The following is a 27,248-nucleotide window of genomic DNA, read 5'->3' as shown; positions in this document are numbered from 1 at the left end:
AAGCATAAACTATCACTTTCATGTTTAATCATTACTCATTGAAATGAACTGAATAGCGCTTAGAAGATTTGTTAATTTCTTTGTCTTTTGTTAAAAAGAGGGGTTTCAATAATTTTCAGACACACCTTGCAAATGTGCTTATAACGAGTTGGCACTCGGCCTTTTGAAGGTCAGAAGCTTCGTTCGGCGTGACTGTCCGGACTGATAAAGTGTAGGAAACGCCTTGAGTGCAGAGGGCTAAATGCAAACACGCTTACACACACATAAGATATGATTAGAATAAGTCCCTGGGACATTCTGAATGTTTTAGACCAATTTTGAATCACTAGAAGGTCAGTAGATAACAACATTAGATTATTAGGGTTAGGAAGAGAGGTGTTTTGGTTTTCTGTCTCTTACAGAGAAAGGAACAGACACCAGACGAGGCCACAGAGATACGAGGGTCCTTCGCAGCAGAGACAGATACAGTGACTGCCGAGACACCAACTGGGTCCAAGGGTCATGGCGTTTGGGCTCCAGCTAGTCACTTCAAAAGGATGAATCCCATAAATACAGCAATAACCATGAAGGGGTTGACGGAAATCCGGAAACACCAGACCAACGAGGTTCGAGAGGCTCTTGGGCAAAAGGGGGACGCCTTCCTGTTCTTTTCTGGAGGATACACGGGAGACACAGGACCCGAGGATACACAGATCGTTGTTTGAAATAGGGGCAGAATAATCCCCTGATCTGTGTCACGACTGAAGGGTTGTCTAACCCCTGAGGTTGAAGTAAGAAGAACAGAGGATCACGCAACTGGACGACACTGGTAGCTGCAGCAATAAAATAAAGGTTAAGAGCTCTTCGGACAGAGGTTCTAGTCTACGTCTGAATGGTATAAGGGAACACCAAATAAAGCTGTGGGAGAACAGGGGAGTGTCATCTGGACCTGCTATCCTTGTAGTAATAGTTTGTCTTACACCTGACTTGCGCAAACACAGAGGTCATCTTACATATGGTTTGCCCGTCAGGGGGACAAAGGACCTCAGGAGTGAGAAGAGATGAACCCGGCCACACTGGGCTACAGGGTGTTTGTGAGGTCATTATTCTAATGACCTCATCAGGGGGAATTGTTAGATTATAATATTATTTTATGCCATGTTATACCCCTAATTAAAGATTGTGAATTATTATGTAGTTTTAGTTTGCATTATTCTCCTGAATTAGAAGAAGCTGATAACTATTGCATTAGTTAAACTGATTTGCATTACATTAAACTGCTGACTTGGTGTGAATGAATGATATTGTTTTATGATGCATTATACTGCTGAGTTATAAGAAATCTAATTTGTCTGAGTAGAAGAGAACAGAGTGTGCTGGAGTTTTCTGCCCTATTTCAGCAGGAGTAGATAAACAGGGAGCCAAGGTCGTAGCTTAGGCGCTGTGTGAGAGAAAGCATGTGAATGTTTAGGCTTTGTATGATAAGGTGGAGGCACCAGAGGCTATAAAAGTTTGAGCAATGCTCCACCATTTTGAGATTTTGAGGCTGTCTGCATCAGTGTCCATCTCCCACGCGTGTGTTCATTAAAATCATCGTTTGACTCAACCCGGCCGGACCAGTGTTGTTATTGTGGTTTTTTCTCTTGTCTCCATCCCCAATATTTTGAACCTTAACACTGCTAAGAAGTCAAGGGTCACATCAAGACAGTAAGAGGATCTTTTTGTTGTTCAACTACTAAAATAGCAAACTTCAGATGGGATAGGAACGGACCGTGAAAAGAAAGATGTCTAAATTTAAAAATTAGATTTTTTTCTATAAACTAAAAATATTTTCATCTTATATATGAGAAGTTTTTTGGGCTACAACCCACATACTGAAGTGTGCTGCTAACTCACAAATGGATATATTATATGAAATATTAGTGCTCACTATATTTGTCAGTTAATACTTTGAAACATTCTCATTAAGCTGCAATCTGAATGTATCCTATGCTGTGAGAAGAAATGTTTTGCAGGGCAAATACTTTCCATGACATTATCATTATAATTATTACTAACACAAGAAGAGTGATAAATGCATCTCCCCTGATCTGATATTTCTTTTTCAAAGATATTTTACTATTTGAAGCATATTTTTTGTTTATTTTATGCATGTCATACTATAGGGCATTGATTAAAAAAGATGATAATAGAAAAACTTTAAGAAATCTTTGGTTTTTGATTTTTTTTTCATTTTACTTCCAGCCATATGCATTTAATTTTTCCTTTCTTTTTCTTTTTTTTTTTTGGAGGGCTGCATAAGAGTACATCTATAGTGGGTAAAATTGCAAATTGAACTTAAAATATATGATGGCAAACTCCAAATGACAAAATAGGACTAAAATCACTCAAACTAATTTCATATACTGGTTTTAAAACCTTCTTAAAGATATTCGGTCCGGTTGTATGAAAACTGTATCCTCTGGACTGATGCCCAAAAACATCACACTAGAGGACATTGTCTGTCCTACATACCTAGGACTTTGACTTGCTCTTGTGTGCACTAATAATCATAAGTTAATAATCAAGCATGCATGTGTGCATGTCTAGTAAAAAGGAACTCTCAGTTTCATTTTTAGTTTTTTCAACTGCACTTCAGGAAACGATCATCGTTTTAGTCTGACTGACCGACCTTCTGTTCTTAAAGTAATGATGGACTGTCGTTTCTCTTTACGTAGAATTAATTTTATGGCAAGAGTACTGTGTACCAACCTGACTTCTACACAACACAACTGATGTTCCTAACACCACTGAGAAGGCAAGAAATTCCACAAATGAACCCTGACAAGGCCCACCTATGAAGTGAAACCACTTCAGGTAACTACATCATTTTGAGTGTCAGTGTAGATATTTTTCAATATCTTAGCTGCCTTAAACAACATACATTCTACATAGGGCTGGGTCATATGACCCAAAATTCATATCTCAATATTTTTTAGCTGGATGGCGATATACGATATATATATATCTCGATTTTCTTTTTAAAAGCCATATGGTAAGAACAAAAAGAGAGTTCTTACTCAAAGCTGTGGCCCAGATGTCACACAGGCACTTTTATTAACATACAGTGTATATATACATGAAGAAATTACTCAAAAATAAATTTTCAGCATTTATTAAATAATAATGCTCCATAAATAAAAGAAAACAATGTTGTGTTTGTGAATAACAAAAAGCTCACAATTGTGCAGTCAAAATGTAAACTAACAGATGCTGAGCATAATAACAAAGACAGACAGATTTCACAGCTGCTCTATTCCCAATTTCTACTGCTTGACTGACAGCTTTGAGTTTGAAATCCTCTTTGTAACCACGTCTCTTAACAGATGCCATTTATGGTCCTTATACACACACAATATGGTAATATTACGTTGAAGCACAGTACGTATCACTCCGTGAGGCTCCAGACTACGGTAGCCGTAATGCTCCGACAATCCATTAAGCGGTGCGGCTTCATAGCTCACCAAAGTCGAACTAAAACGTTTTTTGACAGATTGCTGAGCGCCGTGTAGCACATAAAATCAGTTCACGGTCAGTAAGCACAACCAGAATTCATACATAAGGCACACAGGATTAAAAGGAGCAGTGCCGATTTTCATTTAAGTCAATCTCACTGCTCACATACTTTCATTAACCTTTATCTAGACGCTTTACATGAAACAAAAAGGAAAGCATGACATTTATAACTACACCACTACATCTTGGTATGGAGTTCCCTTAAGTTCAACAGAGAAAAAAAAAAAAGCAAGAGCCAAAAATCTATACAAATATGGACTTTGCGTGTGGATCTTAAATTCTTATCTTGTCTTGAAGCAGATCCTGAAGCCATCAAGACACAGACTCTCTCTGCTTTTTGATTGTGCCTATAAATTGTGTCCATAAAAATTGTGAACAGAATCGATGACAAAGGACACCCACCAAGAATGGGTCTCACATTCTACTGCAAGAGATCTGAGAGTCACTGCAGGTCCCTCTTCTAATGATTAAACCATTTTGGGCTGGTTTCAATGTGTCAGTCCTTGTTGTCTTGTGGTGGACCACTAGAGGGCTCCACTCACACCCAGTGTATAGGAAGTGTGTTCCTGTGTTTTGTGGCGCGATATGCGCAGTAAATGTTGGAGACGAATAAAGAAGGAGTGAGAACTGAGAGCTCTGTGTCGTTGATGCTTACCTTCACATTGGTGATAATGCAGACTCTGCTATGGATGCATCAGCGGCTGCCGGACCTCCACCTCCTGTTGCAGCTACGTTCGCTGTGGCGCTGAAACTGCCGGACTTTTGGCTCCATGACCCCCTGTCATGGTTTGTACACGTGGGGGCTCAGTTCGCCCTTCACAGCATCTTGGCTGACGACACGAAGTATCACCGTGTGGTGGCCTCGCTCGACCCGCTGGCCACCCGTCACGCGATGGCGCTCCTCCGGGACTCATCCGCCCAAGGGAAATACGCCGCCCTCAAAGAGCTGCTTCTTCAGCGCTATGCCCTCTCCGACGCTGAACGAGCCGAAAAGCTCCTCAACCTGTCAGGCTTGGGTGGCGGTACCGCGCTCGAGCTCATGGAGAACATGCTATCGTTGCTCGGGCCAGATGACGGTGGTTTCCTCTTCGCCCACCTCTTCCTCCGCCAACTACCGGCCGCCGTGAGAGCTGTCCTCCGCTTCTGCCTGCGAAGGATTATCGCTCCCTGGCTGAAGAAGCGGATCGCATTCTCCTGGCTAGCCGCACTTTCGATGTTCACGCCCTGGCTACGGACTCGCCAGCGGCACCTTCCACGCCTCCACCTGCCTCCCCCGGAGCATCTGCCCCCTTGCTGACGGCAGGGATTGCTACACGCCGGCACCGTGGAAAGAGCATCTGTTTCTACCATCAGCGTTTTGGCAACAGAGCGCATCGCTGCCTGCCGCCTTGCGCTTTCACGGCCCAGGGAAACGGACCCGCCAGAGCACCGTAGCAGCCGCGACCGCTGGCAATAGAGAAAGGCTGCTCTTCATAGAGGACTTGCACTCCGGGAGACGTTTTCTCGTGGACTCCGGCTCCCAGAAGAGCCTCCTTCCCCCTACCGCTGCCGACGGACTAGCAGCGAACTGTGGGCCGCAGCTCATTACAGCTAATGGCTCTCCCATCAAAACGTTTAGGGAAAGGTTGGTGACTGTTTGTTTTCATGGCCGGGATTTCCAGTGGAACTTTGTTGTTGCCGCTAGCTCTGTACCTATTTTAGGTGCTGATTTCCTGTGTGCTCATGGACTGCTTGTCGATGTTGCTAACAGACATTTAATCGATGCTCTCTCATTTTCTTCGCTACCCTGTTTTACTCGGGCCGCCGAGCCCCTGATTCGGACTAATGTAGTGACCTCCGGGGATGGTTTTCAGCGTTTGCTTTTAGAGTTTCCATCGCTGTCTGTCCCTAATTTCTCTAGCATGGTAATGAAGCATGGGGTTGAGCATTATATTCCCATGGTTGGGCCCCCGGTGTTCGCGCGCAAGCGCCGCCTCGACTCCGCGAATCTGTCCGTCGCTCGGGAAGAGTTTGCAGCCATGGAGCGCCTTGGCATTGTACAGCGTTCGAACAGTGCATGGGCCTCTCTGCTTCACATGGTGCCCAAATCGGACGGTCGGTGGCGGCCATGTGGAGATTTCCACCGTTTAAATAATGCCATGGAGAATGACCGTTACCCCATCCCCCACATTCAGGATTTTTCTGCCAATCTCGCCGGAACGTCGATTTTTTCTAAAATTGACTTGGTGCGGGGGTATCACCAGGTTCCTGTGCGCGCCGAAGACGTTCCTAAAACCGCTGTCATTACCCCCTTCGGCTTGTTCGAGTTTTTGCGCATGCCGTTTGACCTGAAAGGTGTTGCCCAGACCTTTCAGCGGCTGATGGACACCGTTTTGCGTGGGCTCCTGTTCATTTTTGTTTATCTGGATGATATATTGGTGGCCAGCTGCTAAGCGAGCCAGCACGAGTCCTGTTGTGATATTTTGATACTACGGTTAGCATTTACAGGATATTGTTTTGTAGTAATATTATACAGGAGAACTGTTACTCAATAAGGCCCATTTACTAGTTGTTTTTCTCTTTCTCTCTGACCCATGTATTGATGTGTAAGACTCACAGGCTGGTACCCCAAGGTCAAAAATACCACAGAGACGAGACCACTTCCTTACTCCCATCCTCCCTTCCTTATGATTTAGAAAAGAGCTTGTTAAAGGCCAGGTGGTTCGTTTCAGAATTCACTAATGAATGAACTCTGTATTCTATGTCTAGGAGTGTATTTTGCTGGGATGATCATAAATTGTAGCTGAACTGATAAACTACACAAAGGATACTTCTTTGCTCACAAGGCAGGAAGACGTTTCCTTATTTGGTCTGTACCGGTTTGAACTGAGAACCTGCTGACACACGAACCTTTTTTTCCTCTATATAAGCTGTTATGTACTAAATAAACCTTTGAGTCGATTTGGGAAGGCAACCTGAAGCAGTCTGTGTTTCCTTGTTCTCCCAAGCTGCTCCCGACGTCGTAACTAACCCAGCTGAGCGGCATACCTGAGTGTTACTTTGAATAATTAGGAATCTTATAAGGAAAGGACAAAACTCTGCTTATCGGTGCTCACGCCTTGGAGGGAACCCGGGACGGAGATTTTCTCTTCAATTTGGTGTCCAGAAGTGGGATCGCTGACGAAGGTAAATATGCGTCTTTCATATTTATATAAAGACCGTATTATACCTCTCTCAGTGATCGACCCATAAAAACGGGATATGCTGACGAAGTTTCACTTAGTGATCCAGAGAGATACACTGACGACTTCCTTAGTCCCCGAATAAAGTAAATTAAAAGCAGAAAGACACAGGGAGTTGCCTGTTGTATTGCGAGAAGTTGCTCGTTAAGTGAGAAGTTGCTCACCCAAACAAAAATTGCTAGCAATAAATTTAAAGTAACCTCAGCTGTGCCACAGCAAAATACTAACATAAATCCTTCAAAGCGTGTAAACCCCTCTGGAAATCACTGAACATGGGTCAGAATAATTCAAAGACCACAGACAGGTCCGAGAAAAAATCGAAATTAACTGTAAAACCAAAAAAAATAAAATATAAAAATAACGGCTCAGTACGCCTCCCACTTCCGGTCACGTGCAACTCACGTCCGCGAATCGGTGAAGACTTCCATGATTACGTAACCAGAACATGCGGAAGTACTTACGTGACTGACTTTGTTTACAACTTAAGAACTGTAAGTTCAATACATTCTAATTTATTTCCGGAGCCCTCTCCCGAACGATTATCGCCAGAAAACAGGTCAGTAAAACTGAAGGCTAGTGCAGACCTTTTTCCTACTACCACAAAAGCTAAAAGTGTTAAGATAATGTTGAATTTTGATGTTGAAGGCTCAGAGGAAAGTGAAAAAATGATGTATGCAGGATCTGCTCCAGCACAGCAAGGAAGTTTCAGAGGACGGAAAGATAAGAGTAGAGATGTATGTTTTTATTGTGGAAAAATAGGACACTGGAGGAGGGAATGCAAATCAGCAGCACATAGGTCTCAACCACAAAACACAGGACCAGTTCCTGCCACTAGGCGTCAGCAGAGCGCTTCCAGTCAAGGTAACTGGCAACAACGGGAAGCACGCAATACTGGCTCCACATCTAAGCAGCCTTACAACCCACATTATAACCCACAAGGCAGACAAGCTAGAGGTGCAAATTTAGCTCAGTTTTCCAGTAGCCGCAGAAACCCAGAGCATGACTCAGAATGGGAAAGGGTGCGTTACAATTCTCACCATGATCTTTTCCCATCATCTGATAATACCCGGCTGGACCGCCGATAGGGAGGCCCAGGTGAAGATGAGGGACAGCAGTGTGAAGCACTACACACGATGTTGCATTTGCAACTGTCCCCTAACACAGAACATTTGCCCATGCTACAAGTAGAAATAGATGGTAAGAAATACCCATTTTTAGTGGATAGTGGAGCCACTAAAAGTTCACTGTCTGGAAAATTCTATAATGGGCCTGTCTCCTCTGTGTGCATCAACACTATGGGAATTAATGGAACTGTAGTGCAATGCCCTAAAACTCATTCTCTAAAGACACGTTGGGGCCCAAAACCAGATGAAATCACATATCATCCATTTGTAATTATTCCAAATTCGCCTGTGAATTTATTAGGCAGGGATTTATTGGCAAAAATGAATCTGTGTATTTCATTTAACACAAAGGGTGAAATGTTTGCTGATACTGATAACAGCTATGTTTTCTCTGCCTTATGCACCATGGAGAAGGAACAGCCTCTGTGTCAGCTGGACGCCTCAGCAGAGGATGAACTCAACACCTTTTTGTCTGGTATTCCACGTCACACAATGTGCCAAAAACGTGTTCAAAAACCACTGCCAGGTAATCCCATATCTGGGAGCCACACCTTTGTCTCTCTCACACTGTTCAACAACATGATAACTGCTCACACCAGTGAAGGTCAAACAGTGGTTTTGTCACATAACTCAGACATAGGTTATGACATAACTACACCATGTCGACACATAGATCTAACCTACCCTATCCACTGTACTATTTCTGCAGTTACGTTGCCAGCTGAATACCAGAATATGACATTATGGTCTAAAGGTGAGAATGATGTAGGATTTATTGACTGCACACCTTATCACGCACAGCTGAAAAACAACAAGCCAGTATATGTCAAGCAATATCCCATTTCTGCCGAAAAAGCCGCAGCCCTAGATGTCATCATAGGAGATTTATTGACTACAGGAGTAATAAAGCCCACAGTATCTCCATATAATACCCCTGTCAATCCTGTGCCAAAGCCTAACAAACCTGGCGTATGGCGTTTTACACAAAATTTAAGGCAAATTAATGCAGTCATTATGCCTCTGCCACCTCTCAGACGTTCCCAGCATATTGACATGCATTCCATCCACAGCTACACATTTTACCGTGGTGGATTTATGCTCTGCCTTTTTCTCAGTACCTGTGCATGAAGACACACAGCCGTTATTTGCATTCACACATAGAAATAAGCAGTACACTTGGACCCGTTTGCCCCAAGGCATGGTAGACAGCCCTGCTGCTTTCTCAATGGTGGTCCGTGCTACCCTGGACAGCTTTACTCCTCCTGAGGGCTGCACCCTGATCCAGTATGTGGATGACCTCCTCCTCTGTGCTCCGAGTGAGGAACTATGTCAAACTGCTACACACATGCTTCTCCAGCACCTCCAACAGACTGGCCACAAAGCATCTGCAAAGAAAATGCAGTACTGTCAGACTTCTGTTCAATATTTGGGATTTACACTGTCTCACGGAAAACGTTCCATGACTGCAGACAGGGTCAAAGCTGTGACCTCCGTCCCTCGGCCTACTACACAGAAGGAAATGCTGTCCTTCTTAGGCATGGTGAACTATTGCAGACAGTGGATACCAGACTGTTCTTTTCATGACCACATTCTGCGTGAATGCTGCAAAAAAGACAAGCCTCCTCGAATACTGTGGTCCACAGAAATGACTGCCTCTTTCAATGCATTAAAGGGAGCGCTGACCTCCGCCCCTTGTTTGGGTCTGCCTGACTACCACTTACCATTCCATCTGTACGTCACGGAGAACGGCACAACCTGCACAGGTGTACTGGCCCAAGAGCATGGCAGTGGCTACCGTCCAGTAGCCTTCTATTCGAAGGTACTGCCTGTGGTTGTTCAGGGAATGCCGGCCTGCCTGAGGGCAGTAGCAGCTTGCTCTATCATGATAAGGGACTGCGAGAAGCTCACACTCTCACATGACACTATTCTACACACCAATCACCAGGTCACGACCATTCTAGCAAACATAACTACACAACATATGACTGCACAACGTCGCTCAGGTTATGAAGCTACACTGACCTCCACAGCAAACCTCATCATAAAAGCGAGCAGCACACCTGATTCGCCAGCACATTTGTTGATCCGTATGCTGTGTTCTTCTGACCGACAGGATGGCTCAGACAGGCTTGACGTTCATGACTGCATGACACGTATACAGGAATCCACAGCACCACGTCCAGATCTAGAGCAAACACCTATTCCAGACTCAGCCACGGTTTATGTGGACGGGTCCTGTTCAAGGCCGAATGACAACTCATTTCTTTGTGGCTATTCAGTAGTGACATTGCCTGACATCATACTAGAGGCTCACTCATTACCATTTCACTCAGCACAAAAAGCAGAGCTCATGGCTTTAATACGCGCCTGTGAGCTCCATGTGGATAGGCGTGTGACAATTTACACAGACAGCCGCTATGCGTTTGGCGTCGTACATGACTTTGGCACATTGTGGAGACAAAGAGGATTTAGATCTGCTGATGGAAAACCGATTGCTAATTCTGATCTTGTGCAAAGACTTTTGCAGGCTATACAGCTACCATCGGCCGTTGCAGTTGTAAAAACGAAAGGACACAGTACAGCTGACACAGACGAAGCAACAGGTAATGCCCTAGCAGACGTGACTGCCAAGGCTGCAGCTGCGTCGCAGCTCCCACCTCCACAGGAAGTATTATCTGTGCCCCTACAGCTGCCACTTGTTACACTCCCAGACTATTTAGACACAAATGTTGATTTAAAATTCATACAAGAGCAAGCATCTGCATGTGATTACACCTATTGGGAGAATAATGACTGTACCTTAGATGACAGAGATGGCTTATACAAAAATCTTGAGGGTTTGATTGCCCTCCCGTCTTCCCTGCTGCCAGTCCTTGTCCGACATTTTCACGGCGTGAGTCATGTCGGACAAAGAGGGGTTATTGCAGCAATAAAATCAAGATTTGTAATTGAAAAAACATTGCATGCAGTAAAAAGCATATTAGCAACCTGTCTAACATGTGCACGAACTAATGTAGGAAAACCAAAAGCAAAACATCAGCATTTACCACAACCAGATTTTCCATTTCATACATTACAAATTGATTTTACACACATGCCAGCACAAGGAAGCATCAAGTACTTACTGGTAATAGTGGATCAATTTAGTAAATGGGTAGAAGCTTATCCAACCTCAAAAGAAACTGCACAAGTAGTCTGTCAAAAGTTGTGCAATGAAATAATACCCAGATTTGGAATACCTCACCAGATTAACAGTGATAGAGGACCCTCATTTACATCAGAAGTAATTCAAAAGTGTGCTAAAACTTTAGGAATAGACTGGAAATATCATGTGCCATACCACCCTCAGAGATCAGGAGTTGTAGAAAGAATGAATAGGACCATAAAAAATCGCCTGACTAAAGCAATGATAGAAACAGGAATGACCTGGATCAAATTACTTCCTCAAGTCCTCTGCGAGATTAGAATGACTCCATCTGCAGCAACCAAATTATCTCCATTTGAAATAATCATGGGAAGACCATTTCCAACACCATGGTCAGCTTCCAGAGGGGCACCGCTATTAGAAGGTGATGTAGATACTGCATTGTCCGACTATGTTCACAATCTGGTAGAAACACTGAATAATAACTATCAGAAAGTTTGTCTCTCCCAGCCTCTCCCCCCCACAGCTCCAACGCACCAGTGGAGACCAGGAGATGCGGTGTTGGTGAAGTCGCTAAAACCAAGGACACTCGGGGAGGCCGCGTTTTCCAGCCCCCAGACTGTACTGGCAGTGACGAGAACCAGCATCCTTACGGACGGACAACCTCAGTGGATACACGCCAGCAGGGTTAAGACCAGCCCAATCAGACCACCTCAGGCGTCGGATCAAGCAGACGACATCTCAGGCGGGCCAGCGCCGGGAACCAGAACAAATAAACACACACGGGTAGATGACATCTCAGGCGAGCCAGCGCCCGGATCCAATCCACCTACACACACGCAATCACTGATTAACACACAAAGCCTGAGAGAGCCAAGACTCAGAGAGCTCTTTGATGCTTCACCTGAACAAAAACAAGGTACTCGAACATCCAGCAGGAATAGAAAGCCAAGAGTACCACATGATTTCTAATCTGATAAAGCTAGACTAATTTCATCCTGATAATGGAGAAAATGAAATGCCCATTGTCATCACACGGCGCTTATTCAATGTCTCTCGAACCTGGGACCAGGCCAGGAGACGACTGAAGAACTGTGTTTTTTCTTATATATTTTTTTATATATTTATCATATCTATCGCATTAACCTTAGGATTTTTCTTTGCTATTTTGTATTGTAAACTGCAACCATGTTCACATTTCTGCAGGTCATATTTTGCTGACGATACCTCATGCTCTATTTTGCAAGACACCTACTTAATGTACTCCTCACGCTCCCTAAAATCAGTAAATGACAACATAGACACCACTAATAAACCCTTTTATGCGCCTTCTAGAGCAGGAGTTAACTCTTGGTATGAAAATGCTAGAACAGCTGCTCGTGATTTAGGAAACAGTAATTGTTATGTTTGTTCAAAGGGTAATCCAGAACAGATTATAGTGGGATACCCAATCTCAGGGTTTCCCCTGACAAAGATACTATTCAATAATGATAAAAAGGGGCCCTTAACAGCAATTATGATGGAAGTGCAAGTAGAACTAAGTCCTTTAGATTGTTTACTCGTATACATAGGACGAGTCTCTGGTACAGATGTCCGCATGATTGACAACACTACCTGCCCCTGCATAAAGCGCCCCGAAGACCGGACTGAACCTCTTTCGCCCCCAACACAGGTGCGCCATCACCCAAATATCTCGATGATATGCATATACCAACCAAAGCTTAAAAACATAAATTATGACGCGCAAAACTATACATTTTTTTTCTAACTTTCCAGGAGCACGCTGTACCGAGACATGGTTAGCAGCGAGTATTGACAGGATACGAGATAGAAATATGTTTTCTTATTTACAGGCATATGCTAGTAAGTATTCAGTAAAAACCTTGCGTGCCCCCAACGCACTGAACGACTCATATTGGGGAGGCATATTAAAAGGCTATACGGCTTTGCGCCTGACCAGACCAATCCCACATGCTTATTGGATGTGCAATAATACCCTTAGATTAGCTTTACCTGTTAATTGGACCGGTACCTGCGGTCTAGTAACTTTAGCTCAAGAACTACTAATACAACAAACCTCGGATTCGCCTGTATCCAGCAGACGTACAAAACGTTCCGCTTACTCACATAACGTTTACATAGATGCTATAGGAGTCCCACGCGGGATACCAAGGGAATTAAAGGCACAAGGAGAAATATCCGCAGGGTTTGCCTCACTACTACCGCATATACAGATAAACAAAAATGTCGCCTGGATTAATTATGTTTATTACCATCAGCAAAGACATACTAATTTGACCAATACGGCCCTTAAGGCCCTAGGAGAACAGATGTCTGCTACCTCTTTAATGACCATGCAAAATAGGATGGCCTTAGACATGTTGTTAGCTGAGAAGGGAGGTGTTTGTGCGATGTTTGGAGATGTTTGTTGTACTTTCATTCCCAATAACACTGCCCCTAACGGTTCATTCACACAAGCTATGAATAAACTTGAAGCATTGCAGATAGAACTAAGAGCCAATGCAGGTCACGGTCAGTGGCTAGACAAGTGGCTGCAGGACACGTTTGGAAAATGGAAGGAACTAATTGTAGCTTTTGTAACCATTGTGGCATGTATTATTTTGTTTTTGATGATTATTGTCTGTTGTGTGGTACCCTGTGTACGTTCAATGATAACCCGTATAGCTACTAGTACAGCTACTTCAATGTATTTGCAATTGGCACAAATTGACCCAGATTATGTGTCAGATGTCATCAATGATGATCCTGATGTATGTATTGAGCATTAGATTGAGAATTACTCGATTATCCAAGACGAGACCAGTCACATTTATGATTTGTTTCACATTTATGATTTACTTCACATTTATGATTTGTCTTTAGATTATGTTATTACATTCTGTCTTTATACTATGTTATCATTTCATGATAAAAGGAGAGAACTGTTGTGATATTTTGATACTACGGTTAGCATTTACAGGATATTGTTTTGTAGTAATATTATACAGGAGAACTGTTACTCAATAAGGCCCATTTACTAGTTGTTTTTCTCTTTCTCTCTGACCCATGTATTGATGTGTAAGACTCACAGGCTGGTACCCCAAGGTCGAAAATACCACAGAGACGAGACCACTTCCTTACTCCCATCCTCCCTTCCTTATGATTTAGAAAAGAGCTTGTTAAAGGCCAGGTGGTTCGTTTCAGAATTCACTAATGAAAGAACTCTGTATTCTATGTCTAGGAGTGTATTTTGCTGGGATGATCATAAATTGTAGCTGAACTGATAAACTACACAAAGGATACTTCTTTGCTCACAAGGCAGGAAGACGTTTCCTTATTTGGTCTGTACCGGTTTGAACTGAGAACCTGCTGACACACGAACCTTTTTTTCCTCTATATAAGCTGTTATGTACTAAATAAACCTTTGAGTCGATTTGGGAAGGCAACCTGAAGCAGTCTGTGTTTCCTTGTTCTCCCAAGCTGCTCCCGACGTCGTAACTAACCCAGCTGAGCGGCATACCTGAGTGTTACTTTGAATAATTAGGAATCTTATAAGGAAAGGACAAAACTCTGCTTATCGGTGCTCACGCCTTGGAGGGAAACCGGGACGGAGATTTTCTCTTCAAGTCCCATCAGGTTTTCCAGCATTTGGCAGCGCACGGCCTGATCATCAACCCTTCCAAGTGCCAGTTTGGGTTGCCTGTTCTGGATTTCCAGATTTCCTCGGGCATTTCCGCTGGAGGTGTGGTTCCGTTGCCCGACAGAGTCCAGGCCGTTTCGGCTTTTCCACGTCCCACGTCGGTTAAAGCGTTGCAGGAGTTCTTGGGGATGATAAATGTTTACAACCGCTTTCTCCCCAGAGCTGCCCACCTGCTACAGCCACTCTATGCTGCCTTACAAGGTAAAACAGCCAAAGATCCGGTTGACTGGCTGCCGGAACACGTTGACCAACCGACGCGTCTGACGTGGCAGTGGGTGGGGTGTTGGAACAGCGGGTTTCAGGTCTCTGGCATCCGCTCGCCTTTTTCAGTCGTACGCTGAACTAGAGCAGGGTGATATGGCCAAAAATATTTATCACGATATATATTTGAAAATTTGCGATAATGATATAACTGACGATATAATTGATGCGAGACAAAATACAACTCCACAACATTACTAGCGCAAAAAGACAACCTTCCATTTATTTTCACTTAAACAAGAAGCTGGTTTTTATGTACATTAAAGCTTTATAAAAATGTAACAGTGCAAATGCAAATTCCTTGCTGAAAGTTTAACCAAAAGGCATTTCCAGTAGAAATGGGCTGACATATCCTGAGCATAACCATGTATAATATCCACTGAAGTTAAAAAGAGGTGCTTTGCAACATTAAACTGCAGTGTGCAGTACGTATTTTTCGGACCATAAGGTGCACGGGACTATAAGGCACATTAAGCGAAACAAAGCAGTCAGATAAATCAAACTTTATTAAACTCATTCTTCTTGCTTCCTCCACTTCTGTACCATTGATTCATTTATGCTGTATTCTATCACAGCTGCTCTATTCCCATGTTGTTGCAGTATATTAATGACTAACCTCGTATTGTGGATGGATTATCTCAGTTGTTCTCCTGACTGAAGTTTGGTCCGTTTACAGCATCCTGCCATGCGATTGCATTTGTCTCTAACTATCAGGAACCTTAACGTTAACTTTTATAAGTGGAAAAGTGTTAGCGTTCATCCTCCAGCTTCACTGTTTATGTTATGCTAATGTAGCTGTGTCGCTAGCGATCATGTAGCACATCATTATATACCAGCTAGCCCAACTTCAGTAACCCTACAAACGTCACTGCTGTTTAGTTTCCTGTCTTCATTTATGTTGGAAGTGATAGCAGAGCTGTACGTTTGAATTTTTTCAGAAATCTCTCAGTCAGAACATGCAATATCATGCTTAGGTAACTAGCGAAACTAGCGAGCTAACTTCTGCTAGCTTCCTGCTAACTTCTAACTCCGTTAAATGTAATAAATTTTGTTTTCATGGATGCCTGGAAGTTAAACTTCATAGTTACACCTGGTTAAGCAGCAATGCTGATCGTTTTATTAAAGATGAAAGAATTTAGACAGTTTTTAACTCTCAGTGATGCTGCAGTGTTCGTTTGACCTGAAGTATACGGAGTTTAGGACCCAGATTACTCCCAGATTTAAGAGCATCTTAGTCTGACAAATACGACAATAACGACGGCTGCTTGCATGTTCTGCAAAAAAATGTGCTTTGTCGTGTATCTGACGGACAAACACCAAACCAGTTCCACATCACTGAAGTTGCACCATTTTTACAAACCAATTCTGGTTCATCTGTTTCACTCAACAATCGGCCATGTGCGTATGAAAACAAAGGCACTGCGCATGCGCGTTTTACTCATATTCTATCACGATATTTCATTTTCCTATCGTTGCCTAACATTATACCGGTATTACCGTGAACAGTATAATATGGCCCAGCCCTACGCTGAACGCAAGTACAGTGTTTTTGACAGGGAGTTTGCTGGCCCTGCACCTCGCGACACGACATTTTCGTTTTTTCCTCGAGGGTCGCAACTCACTTGTATTTTTATTTTTTATTCCTATTTATTCTATTTATCCCCTTCGTATATTTTATTTATATTGTCTCTGTATTTATATATATATGTGTGTGTGTGTGTGTGTGTATATATATATATATATATAATATTCTGCAACTCTGTAACTTCTGTCGGTGCTGTGCTTTTTTGGAAATCGAATTTCCCAGAGGAACCCACCCGAGGGATTAATAAAGTTCTATCTAATCGAATCGAATCGAATCGAATCTAATCTAAAACTTTACTGCGTACGTTGACCACAAACCTTTGACGTTTGCGATGTCCAAGATCTCTGACCCATGGAGCGCACGCCAGCAGCGCCAGTTGGCGGCCATTTCAAAGTTTACCACAGACATTCAGCATGTGGCTGGTAAGTCCAATCACGTCGCTGACTGTCTCTCACGTGTGTTGGTTTCTCCCGTGTATGTTGGCATCGACTACGCTGCCATGGCCGCCGAGCAACGTGCTGACCCGGACGTCCTTGCCCTTCAGTCAACAAAAACGGGCCTCGTGCTGGAGGACACACCGGTGTGGGACGGCAGTCCGCACCTTCTTTGCGACGTTTCCACCGGCCGCCCCCGCCCGGTGGTTCCCCTTTCGTGGCGTCGTCGTGTTTTTGACTCGGTGCATGCCCTCTCTCATCCCGGCGTCCGGGCCTCGGTCAAGCTGGTCAGCGCCAGGTTTGTTTGGCCGGGCCTTCACAAGATGGTGAAAGAATGGGCGGCGGTTTGTATTCCATGCCAATGCTCGAAAATCCACCGGCACACACAGGCACCCCTCGAACCTTTCCGTGTCCCAGGGTAGGCGGTTCGATCACGTTCATGTGGACCTGGTTGGTCCCTTGCCGCAGTCACAGGGTTTCATGCACCTTTTGACTGTGGCGGACCGCACAACCAGGTGGCCGGAGGCGGTACCCCTGGCATCCATGACAGTGGCGACGGTGGCCAGGGCATTTTTGTCAATGTGGGTTTCACGTTTCGGCCCCCCTGCTGACATTACCTCGGACAGGGGCCCCCAGTTTGTTTGTTTTTCTTTTTTTTCTTTTTTTTTTTGGCCTGTCCCATTTGGTTCTTTAGCCATCAGAATTGTTGTCTGAAGACCAACAAGGATACCCAATGGATTTACTTTGCCAAATGGATCATCGTGGCATTGCCGTATTGGTCCATTTGATCGATCTTTGTTTTTATTATTTATTATATTTTATTTTCAGATGTTACAGAAAGGACAGACATGAGTGAGGGATAGGAAAGGGAGAAAGAAAGAGGAAGGAAAGGAAAAACAGAAGGGGAGAGGGACAGTGAGAAAGGGGGGGAGAAAAAAAATAAAAATCTCCTGGATCACCTGTTGAGAGAAGAATAGAAAACAAGCAAAAAAAACAAAAAACAAAGCAACATACTAAACACAACACCATCGCATTAATCTAGATAAGTGTAAACAGCAGTAAATACTAAATATTCAATGTTGCTGTGCAGCACGCAGGACAGACAGCGCACAATGTGCTTCGAAGTAGCAGCCAAGAAAGGTGCGATTTAAGTCTACGAGCAGTGAACACCCGTGTGCATACCTGTGTGGATCAGCACGCTTGTATTCAAATGGTTTCCAAATGTAATGGTCCGCAAGAGGATGTAGCGAGCCATAGCCCCGTCCCCCAGGGCATGAAGCAGACATGGAGGAGATCCAGACCCCAGACAACCAGAGGCCCCAGAGTGCGAGAGCCCAAGGAGGACCACCGGAGGGGCATCCGTGCCACCTTCATGGGAAGGGCTGAGGATCCCCAGACGAGGCGTCATCCAGTAGCCACCGAGCAGAAGCTAGAGGGGGCTGCACCGGCGTGCCCGCCGGCTCTGCCGGCAGCCAGCTGTTCCAGAGTGAACCGAGCCGCAGGCCCAGGGGCCGGAGGCCTGAGGGCCCCCCGCACCCCGGAGGAGGCCTGACCGAGCAACAGGTGCCAGGCCCCGCCAGGTAGCCACCGGGAGCAAGCTGGTACATACCTGAGTGCCCAGCCCCGGACACCAAGAACCACCAATGCACCAACCCCTGAGGGCATCAGTCACCGGCAGGGAGTGTGGTGAGGGGAGATAGGCCTTGGAGGGCCTGGGAGTTCCCAGAGAGGTGGAGTCTAAGACCCGACCTGACATATACACACAGACAAACAGGCACACACAGACACAAACATGCATTCCCACCCTCATGCACACATACAGTATACAAACACTCAGCACTCACCCAACGTAAGGATTGACATAAATGGACATGTAAACACAATCACACTCCCCAAACATACTCTATACCCCAGGTCCAGGTACCCTCGCCCCCAGAGGGGGAAACAGAACCCAGACCCAAGAGATGTTACCCTTCCCCCCGGGGTGGAGGCAAGCAGACCGTCCCAGGCTCCGCAGCAGCAGGGAGGCTAATCGGACAGCCAACATCTCCTCCCAGCCCCCCCGCCCCGATGGCTAGCAGAGAACGGGGGTGTGTGAAGACCCCATACCTCCCTCCTCCCGCTCATGTGTAGTGTTGCTGCGTGTTGTTCTAAAGTGCATTTAAAACAAGGGAGAGCATGGTGCTGCTGCCAGAGAGCAGTAGGTGTTAGCACGGCAAACCCCAGTTTGTTTCTGAGCTTTGGTCTGCTATGGCTGACGGCCAGGGAGTCAAGGTCCACCGCACCACAGCATACCACCCACAAGCTAATGGGATGTGCGAACGGTTTCACCGGTCACTTAAGGCCGCGCTCCGGGCTTCCTTAACAAGTGGCGACTGGGTCGACCGTCTCCCGTGGGTTTTGCTGGGATTGCGTAGCGCGGTTAAAGAAGATCTCAGGGTTTCCCCGGCTGAACTGGTCCTCGGCCTGCCTCTCCGGGTCCCCGGGGAATTCTTACCTGAGAGTCCTCCCCCATGTTTCGATGCCTCTTTGTTGCCTTTTCGCCCCCCAAGAGACTCATTTCCTGTTCCTGGTCCTGTGCACCACTGCCTGCCTGACACTTTTGTTCCGAGTTCGTTGGACTCTGCTCGTTTCGTTTTTGTCAGGCACGATGCCCATAGGACTCAGCTGCGTCCACCATATGACGGGCCATACAGGGTTCTTAAACCAGGCAACAAACATTTCATTTTGGACTTTGGCGGTCGGCAGGAAGTTGTCTCTGTTGACAGACTTAAGCCTGCACATGTTATGCAACAGGATCAGGTGGTCCCGGCCCAGGCCCCTCGCCACAGCCACCCACCTGCCACCGGGCTGATGGATTCTGTTCTTTCCCCCAGGAGTGACCCAAAATCAATGGAGTCTGAGTCGTCTTCAGCTTTTTCTGACCGCTAGAGCCAGCCTCGCTCCCGGGCTGGGTTGCCCTCTGTCAGTTCCCCCCCCCAGGTCAGCCGTTCCGGCCCCTTGCTTAAGCCCCGGGTCCTGGACTAGTTCTGCTGGGTGTTCGGGGGGGGGGGGGGCATGTGTCGTTGATGCTTGCCTCCACAATCTGGACATTTCAAAAATGTTTCTCCAGCAGGTGTTTTCACCTGACAACAGCAAGTCCTGTGCTTGGCCTCCAAACTTTCAATCTCTGCATGTTTTCTCGAGAGAAACCTGGATTTTGTAAATATTCTTTTGTAAATAGCTCAGTCACTGTGTAAGTATCACTTAAGCAGAAGGGTGAACTGCCCTGGCTGGCTCTTTGTCGACTAGATACTAGGAATAGGGATGGGATGGAGGCAGATTATCTGCTGTGGCAACTCCTAATGGAACAAGCTGAGAAAAAGCAGACAAATGAAAAAAGTTAACAATGGAATTGGAAACCCCATCTTAACAGAGACCTTATTTCCACTGTTTGTCATCACCAGGTATACAGCCACATCTGTCGTAGTCTTTGTGCCTTAAAACCATACACCTGACTCAGCGTTAAACAGTAGAGCTCTAACAAGAGAATATAACTCTGCAGTGCCACCCATACATGTGCAGTGCACATTCTACACATTTTTCTGATTTTCTCTGTCAGTCAGCTTGTGGACGCTGAAAAATCCATGGGAAACATCTCACATCCATGATTTTAAACAGGCTGGAAGAGCTGAAAATTCCCTTTGAGGACTGCTGAGGTCAGTCTGATGACAACGGGGCAAATATGAGGGGAAAAACAAGGGCATTTAAGCCAGGCTCCTGGATCAGAGTCCTAGAGCTCCTTTTGTTCCATGTGGAGCTCACTGCTCCCCTGACTGCTCACACCACAAGCATTAAATTGTATTAAATTGCTCCTTATTACACAGAAACTGCCACAGGTGTTTCCTGGTAGACATTACTATTCTTAAAGTTTGTTTTAAAGGTTATTACATGGTTTGTTACGTTCCCCCCGAAGGGGTCTAGGCATGCGAGTGAGGGGACCAGTAACAAATGAGTCCAGAACAGAATGAAAGGAAAACAGGCAGGTGTTTTTAGTAAATAAAATAGCCTTTATTATAGATAATCTTAACATAAAGAGCCGGCAATGCCGTTCTACCAATAACACTTGAAAAAAACAAAGGTTGCAACAACAAAGAACACAACAACCAAACAAAAACTCCACACCACGAGGAGGCACTTCCAGGGGCCCACAAGCTCACCCTGTCACTAGCAGCAGCTAGCTTTACTGCTGCCGAGGCCCACAAGCCCACACTACTCATGTAAAGCAGCTATACTATTTCCACAACTCCACACTTCAGGCAGGCTAACTACACACCAAGACCACAAAGCAGAAGACACCAGAGAAACACCCCACCCTGCTCACAGCTCATCCCCAGGTGGTAAATGAGTCCAATGAGCAGCAGCTGTGTCCTGGGGAGAGAGAAGAGCAAGAGAGAGACAGAGGGGTGGAGCAAGAGAGGAGGAGGCGGAGAAAAACACCACCACGCCCACACAAGGTGTCCATATGTTTTAAATAGAAACAGCCAGTTTTGAATTTCGCACCTCTTTTTCTGCTTATTATGCAGAATCTACCATGGGCAGTTGAATGGTAATAACTTTGAAATTACCATATGATTACATTCTTGTTTCTTCCTTGTTACGAGCTGTAATAAAAAGTGCTACCTAACACATTACTTCATTTTTATTATAAGAATATGAACAGCTGGCTGTGCATTGTGAGCAGAGATGGGCAGTAACGCGTTACTGTAATCCGATTACTTTTTTCAAGTAACGAGTAAAGTAAGGGATTACTATAGCAAAAACGGTAATTAGATTACCGCTACTTTCCCGTAGGAACGCTGCGTTACTGCGTTACTAAAACCGTGATTTTTTTGCGAGAATGTGTCATGACAGTGATGTAAGCAAGTGCTACGTTCATGACAACAGCTGTGTGCAGATCAACAATGGCGTATGAGCGTGCAGCGTTTAAAGCATGGAAGTACTGACCTTAGTTTGAGTTTGATTCCATAAAAAAAGACGAAAACATTAGTGTCAGTTGTGCGTGGGAAGAAAACTTCTTTTTACAGCGAAAAGACCCCCCCGTAACTTCCAAGCAACCACCGAGTGCGCAACTCACAGAGAAACTCGCGGATTCTTCCACTGACCGCCGCGGCACACCTGCACCAGGGTAAACCTCCGCCTACCCAACTCCTGCTTTACAGGTGAAAATAGAGCAAAAGGACTGCTAATCTTTGATTTTATTTATTTTCTGCTGTGTTTTACTTGCATCTATTTGAAAGAGTGAGTGTAAACACAAAAAAAAAAAAAAAATGATGTGCTGGAATGTGCAGAAAATAGGTTTAAATATTAAACAAATTTCTTCCAGTCAGAGAATGTTGCATATAATTAAATTTTTGCTTGATGCATGAAGTTAAAAGTAAACTAATAAAACAAGTTTTAAAAAGGGACTTTTCCATTTGATTACATTTTGTATGATGGATTATGCAGAAAAAGTAGAATTGGGCTGAAAGAGCTATCGCTTTATCACCTATTCAGGTTGTAAATGGTGTTTTTAAAAAGTAACTAAGTAACTAAGTAATTAATTACTTTTGAAAATAAGTAATCAGTAAAGTAGCGGGATTACTTTTTTGGGGAAGTAATCAGTAATTAGTTACTGATTACTTTTTTCAAGTAACTTGACCAACACTGCCCTTGAGTAATATTAAAATTATAGGTGATTATTTTCAAATTCATATGTTTCCTGGGTCATTATTTTAATTTGCTGTGGGATGAGACTACCAAAATAACTTTTAGGTTTGGCTCTAAAATATAAAAGTAAAGTTCATATCTATGCTGTAGATTGTGGCACTATTTTCCTCCTCTGGCACACAAACTGAAATCAGCTAATTATAGCACAAATGCAAGTGGAACCAATAAGTGGAATCAACAGGTGAGCAGACTAACAGTTCCTAGGTAGTGAGCAACTGCGAACCGGTTTTCCACAAGACCCTCATCCTTACTTTCTTCTTAAATAATTTCTATTCCTCATCTACTATAAAATTGTTGAGATTGGTTGTAGAGGAGGATTTCAAAGATACATGTCGATGATTACTCTGGTCTCACTACCATAAATTATATCAGCGTCATGGATTTTTTCATGATGCAGAATATGCATCAGGCCCCACATTTATGATAGGACACACAATGGACCTTGTTTTTATTTTGGTGTAAATATTGACTGTATTTGTTCCGAGGACATTTATTTCTGATCAATACTGTATTATTTTTAACTTATCTTTTCTTTCCTGTTCAGTATCTGCACTGTAAAACCTGACCAGTTAAGTTAACTCAAATGATTTGGGGAAACCGATTGCACCAATTGATTCAAGTTTTATAACTTAAACAGTTTTGGGTTATTTAAGTACTTTATTAGAGTCCCGAGAACCCAAAGCAAATATGATAATGTAACTCAAATGCATTATGTTTATTTACTCATTGTTTTTAGTATGTTTTAACTTAAACCATTAAATTTGTTGTACTAAGATGCTGTATTTATTCAAACTTATTTAAAATGGTACATGCTCATATTCAAATTAAGTTAAATTAACTTAAATAGTTGTATTTAAACAACTTAATCCATTTGGGGAAACCGATTGCACCAAATGGTTCAAGTACTATTAACACAAAACCAAGCTATTGTTCTTTCCATTCAGTTTTTATTAACTTTAACTGCAGAGAAAATACAGAATGAATACAACCATACTTTGAGTCATAACCTATGACTGCTAAAGCCATTATCAAACAAACAAATAATTAGGCATTTTAAAACTTGCGCTTTTAGGGAATTTTGAATGTTTTTTGTAGCATTTTGAAAATCAATTAAATATACAAAACACACATTTAGGTGTACATCATATAAAAAACAATAGTCTAGAGGCAATTAGAGCCATAACAATCACAATTTTAAGTAACATTTAGTATAATAATGAAATCAGATGCACTACAGCAATGCAACTATAGAAAACAGCTGAACTAACAAAAAATATTCTCAAAGGTATTTGTGGCTTCTCAACAGTTTTGCCCAGACCTCGAATCAAGTAAACTGGCACTCATCACACAATTAAAAAATAAAGCTTGAAAGTATACTGTACATATTGACTAATTATCAGTTATCTTCCAAAAGATTTCCATGTAACTAAAAGGTGTTTTTAGAAATAAGCTTAAGATTACACACTATGTAAAGATTTTTTTCAATCACAAACAAAACGTCAAATATGGATTGTCTCCTTATTCTTAGCTTTCTCCACATTGCTTTTTAGAAAGCTAATTACCCTGAACAAATAAAACTATTGAAGCCATTCACAGATAACTGAAAAAGCACGACTATACTGACAGTGAAAAACAAACATCATCTACACAAGCTCATTTTTTAGTGTCTGCAATTTTGGTTTTAGTTGCTTTCTCTCATCGTCTAGCTTCATCAACACTACTTGAATGAACTCAAAAAAGCCAGTACACTTCTCAGGATAGCTCAGATGCAGAGCATAGATTAGCCCAAACAAACACACCAGGGCATCAGTCCATGAGTGATGAGTCATAACAACCTGATCTTCAAGTACTATGAACACTTGACGTGGTGAGAAAGGAACTCCTCCAGGCACCTCCTCTTCATCGACATCAGCAACCAGAGCAATTGTGGCTTCATAGAACTCAATTTCCTCCTATAATACACAGTGCACAATTATTCATCTGTAATACCTCTGTTAAAAGTATAAATACAAATGGTCAGGCACCTTTCTTCAGTTTTTAAAATTCTATATATCATAACATGTTTTAAATTGACAGTGAAGGGTCATTTTTCATTCATCCAGTCAAATCAAGGATGAAAGAAGTTTATAAGTCATTCAACTTCACGTCTTCAACTTTCAACCCAAGTCCAGATGACTTATAAACTCCTTTCAACCTTTTTTAAATTCAAATGTGCAAATTATTGTAATACCCAAGTACCTTGCATGTTTTGAAAATCTCTGAAGAATCCTCCTTGAGGTACATTGGTAGGCCGGCCAGCAGAGCGTTCTCACTCCCGAGGCGTAACATGTCGACGTTTTGTCACGTCCCGCGGCGTTCCTGAGGAACGCGAAAGGAGACCTTCGGCGTTCTTATGGTACGCGGCGGGTTATTGCTGGAATCCAGTGCAATGACGCTCCCGCGGTAGTAGACGTTCCAGCCCTGTATTCCAGCCCTAAACCTAACCTTATCCCTAGCCCTGACCATAACCTTATTCCTGACCTTAACCAGGACTTTAATGATGTTAAATAGCGTGTTTCTAAGCGATTTGAAGAAAAAGAGCGAACATGTGTAGGTTCAGTCCAGACGGTTCTCATATTTCCTCTTTTTCCGAGGTCGTCATTTAGGAACGTGGTGGGTAGCCGAAAACGTAATATGGTGACGATTTGTCACCTAGCGTAAAATGTTACGCTTTGGGAGTGAGAACGGGTTGCGGCCAGAGCTGCTGTTCTAGTTGCATAGATGTCGTTTTTGTCCTAAAAAAATAAATAAAATAAAGATATATATATATATATATATATATATATATATATATATATATATATATATATATATATAAACATAACAATGGCAACTGCCAAGCAAGCAGAATAATAATTAGTATTTTTAAATACCTGTTTTCCATATGCCAACAAAAGCTGCTCCATCCTTTCACCGACCCATCCAGTTTTCCTCTTTTTGTAAAGTCCAATCAGCTGAGGAGCATAATCATCCAGTGCAGCATAAAACACATGTGGCAGAGTCTGATTGGTGATCCGATGAAATTCAAAGTAGAGCTGAAGAGAATTCCAAAAATATTATAAGCAAAACACAGCATACTATATGAACAGCAAATGTTATATATGTAGTTGTACTTACCTGTGTCTCATGAATGAGTGCTGGCCATCTGTCCTTGAGCTCTGATACAGGAGGAGAAGTGGTGACAATCTCTTCACGCCGGAGGGCAAAAGTGCGCATCATATGCTGATGAATGAGAGGGATGTCTCTTTCTGCTGAGGTCTTCTTGAACTCCTCTACCATCAAGTCTTCTGGTTTCCAGAGACTCCCTTGTTTCTCCAGAAGGATAAGAAGGAAGGAAGTTGACCTCACCTCTCCTAGGTCTTTTAATATTGGCCCTTGGTGAAGCTCCATCTCGGTTTGTTCTGCTGCGCTTTCCAGCATTCACAGCAACATCCATGATGCCAGCTTTAGCCAACTTCTTTCTTTGGTTTCCCATTTTATATCTCAGGCTATTCTTCCACCCTTCCCACCCAGTGTCAGAATTCCTCTCTTTCAGACAGGGATGTTTTCTAACTAAAGCTTCTGCAGCCTTGCCAATTTGTGTTGTACTAGGGTATGCTTTTAGTTTGTAGATTTCTTCCCCCATTGTCTCAAGTATGTTGTGTTTTTGATCTCGTGTCAGCGTAATTACTTTCCCATTTTTATCAAATGCTGCATTACCCTCTCTTAATACATGTTCCACTTCATAAGAAAATGGCGGAACAATAAAAACTTCTGGCCATCTACTAATACGCTCTGGTGAATCTATGGTATCAGTGCTATCAGTCTGAAGGATTGTGTCATCAGTGCTCGTTGAAATCCGGTCAAGCTCAACTAACCTGACAACTTTAACAGATGCTATAGCTGGCAGGTTAACCAAATTACACAAGGCATTATCAAAATCTGGGTCATGAAACTGAAGCCGAAAGTCAAAAGTAAAATTTAGCCTAGATTTGATCGCATCTATGAGGGCTTGCACACTGTTTGGACGAGATGGCAAAATAAGTTTTTCAGCGTTATCCTTATCAAGGATGACCCTTAGCTTCAATATTCCTGTTGCCTCCATCTGAATTTGTTATTTCTGTAACAGACAGGTTTCACATATTATAGTGGCATTTTAATACATGTTTGTGTTTACAGTTATTTGCAAAATATTAATTGTGCAAAAATATAAAAACATTTATGTGAATACAAAAAAACTGAATAGATGAATTACCTTTGCATTGGTTCAGAAATTGGTGGAATCAGCTGATGTCTCAGTTCTGTTTCTTTAGTCAGACACTGGCATGAAATGGTTTGCTGTTAGAATGAGTTCATTTGCTATCTTGTAAGCAACATGCGGCATGTGGTCAGACAGTTGGCACAGAGATTTTACACTGTGACGGAGACCCCTCTGTTGATTCTCTGCTACTTCATATGAACGCAAGTGCTCAACGTAA

The 27,248-nt window shown here is 43.3% G+C and overlaps 1 protein-coding gene across 1 annotated transcript; it reads right to left on the bottom strand.

The window, feature by feature from the left end:
- Nucleotides 1-24,189: 24,189 nt before the first annotated feature.
- On the bottom strand, nt 24,190-26,085 carry LOC146560082 (uncharacterized). Its single transcript, XM_085243917.1, has 5 exons — nt 25,909-26,085; nt 25,665-25,826; nt 25,488-25,526; nt 24,991-25,059; nt 24,190-24,704 (listed from the first exon to the last, which is right to left on the bottom strand). The coding sequence occupies exons 1-5, from the start codon at nt 26,068-26,070 to the stop codon at nt 24,396-24,398; spliced, it is 741 nt and encodes a 246-aa protein (XP_085100043.1). The 5' UTR covers nt 26,071-26,085; the 3' UTR covers nt 24,190-24,395.
- Between the last annotated feature and the right edge of the window lie 1,163 nt (nt 26,086-27,248).

This window comes from Mchenga conophoros, linkage group LG14 (assembly GCF_057382185.1).
Source record: "Mchenga conophoros isolate Kocher_MC1m ecotype Shallow Benthic linkage group LG14, M_conophoros_male_GT1.1, whole genome shotgun sequence".
Lineage (NCBI taxonomy): Eukaryota > Metazoa > Chordata > Actinopteri > Cichliformes > Cichlidae > Mchenga > Mchenga conophoros.
This window is presented reverse-complemented; position numbering and strand designations above follow the sequence as displayed.

Coding starts and splice junctions, on each gene's coding strand:
- LOC146560082 (XM_085243917.1), bottom strand. CDS start 26,070: ATGGTAGAGGAGTTCAAGAAGACCTCAGCAGAAAGAGACATCCCTCTC. Junction 25,827..25,908: donor CACTCATTCATGAGACACAG/GTAAGTACAACT, acceptor AATTCTCTTCAG/CTCTACTTTGAATTTCATCG. Junction 24,705..24,990: donor AGATTTTCAAAACATGCAAG/GTACTTGGGTAT, acceptor TGTGTATTATAG/GAGGAAATTGAGTTCTATGA.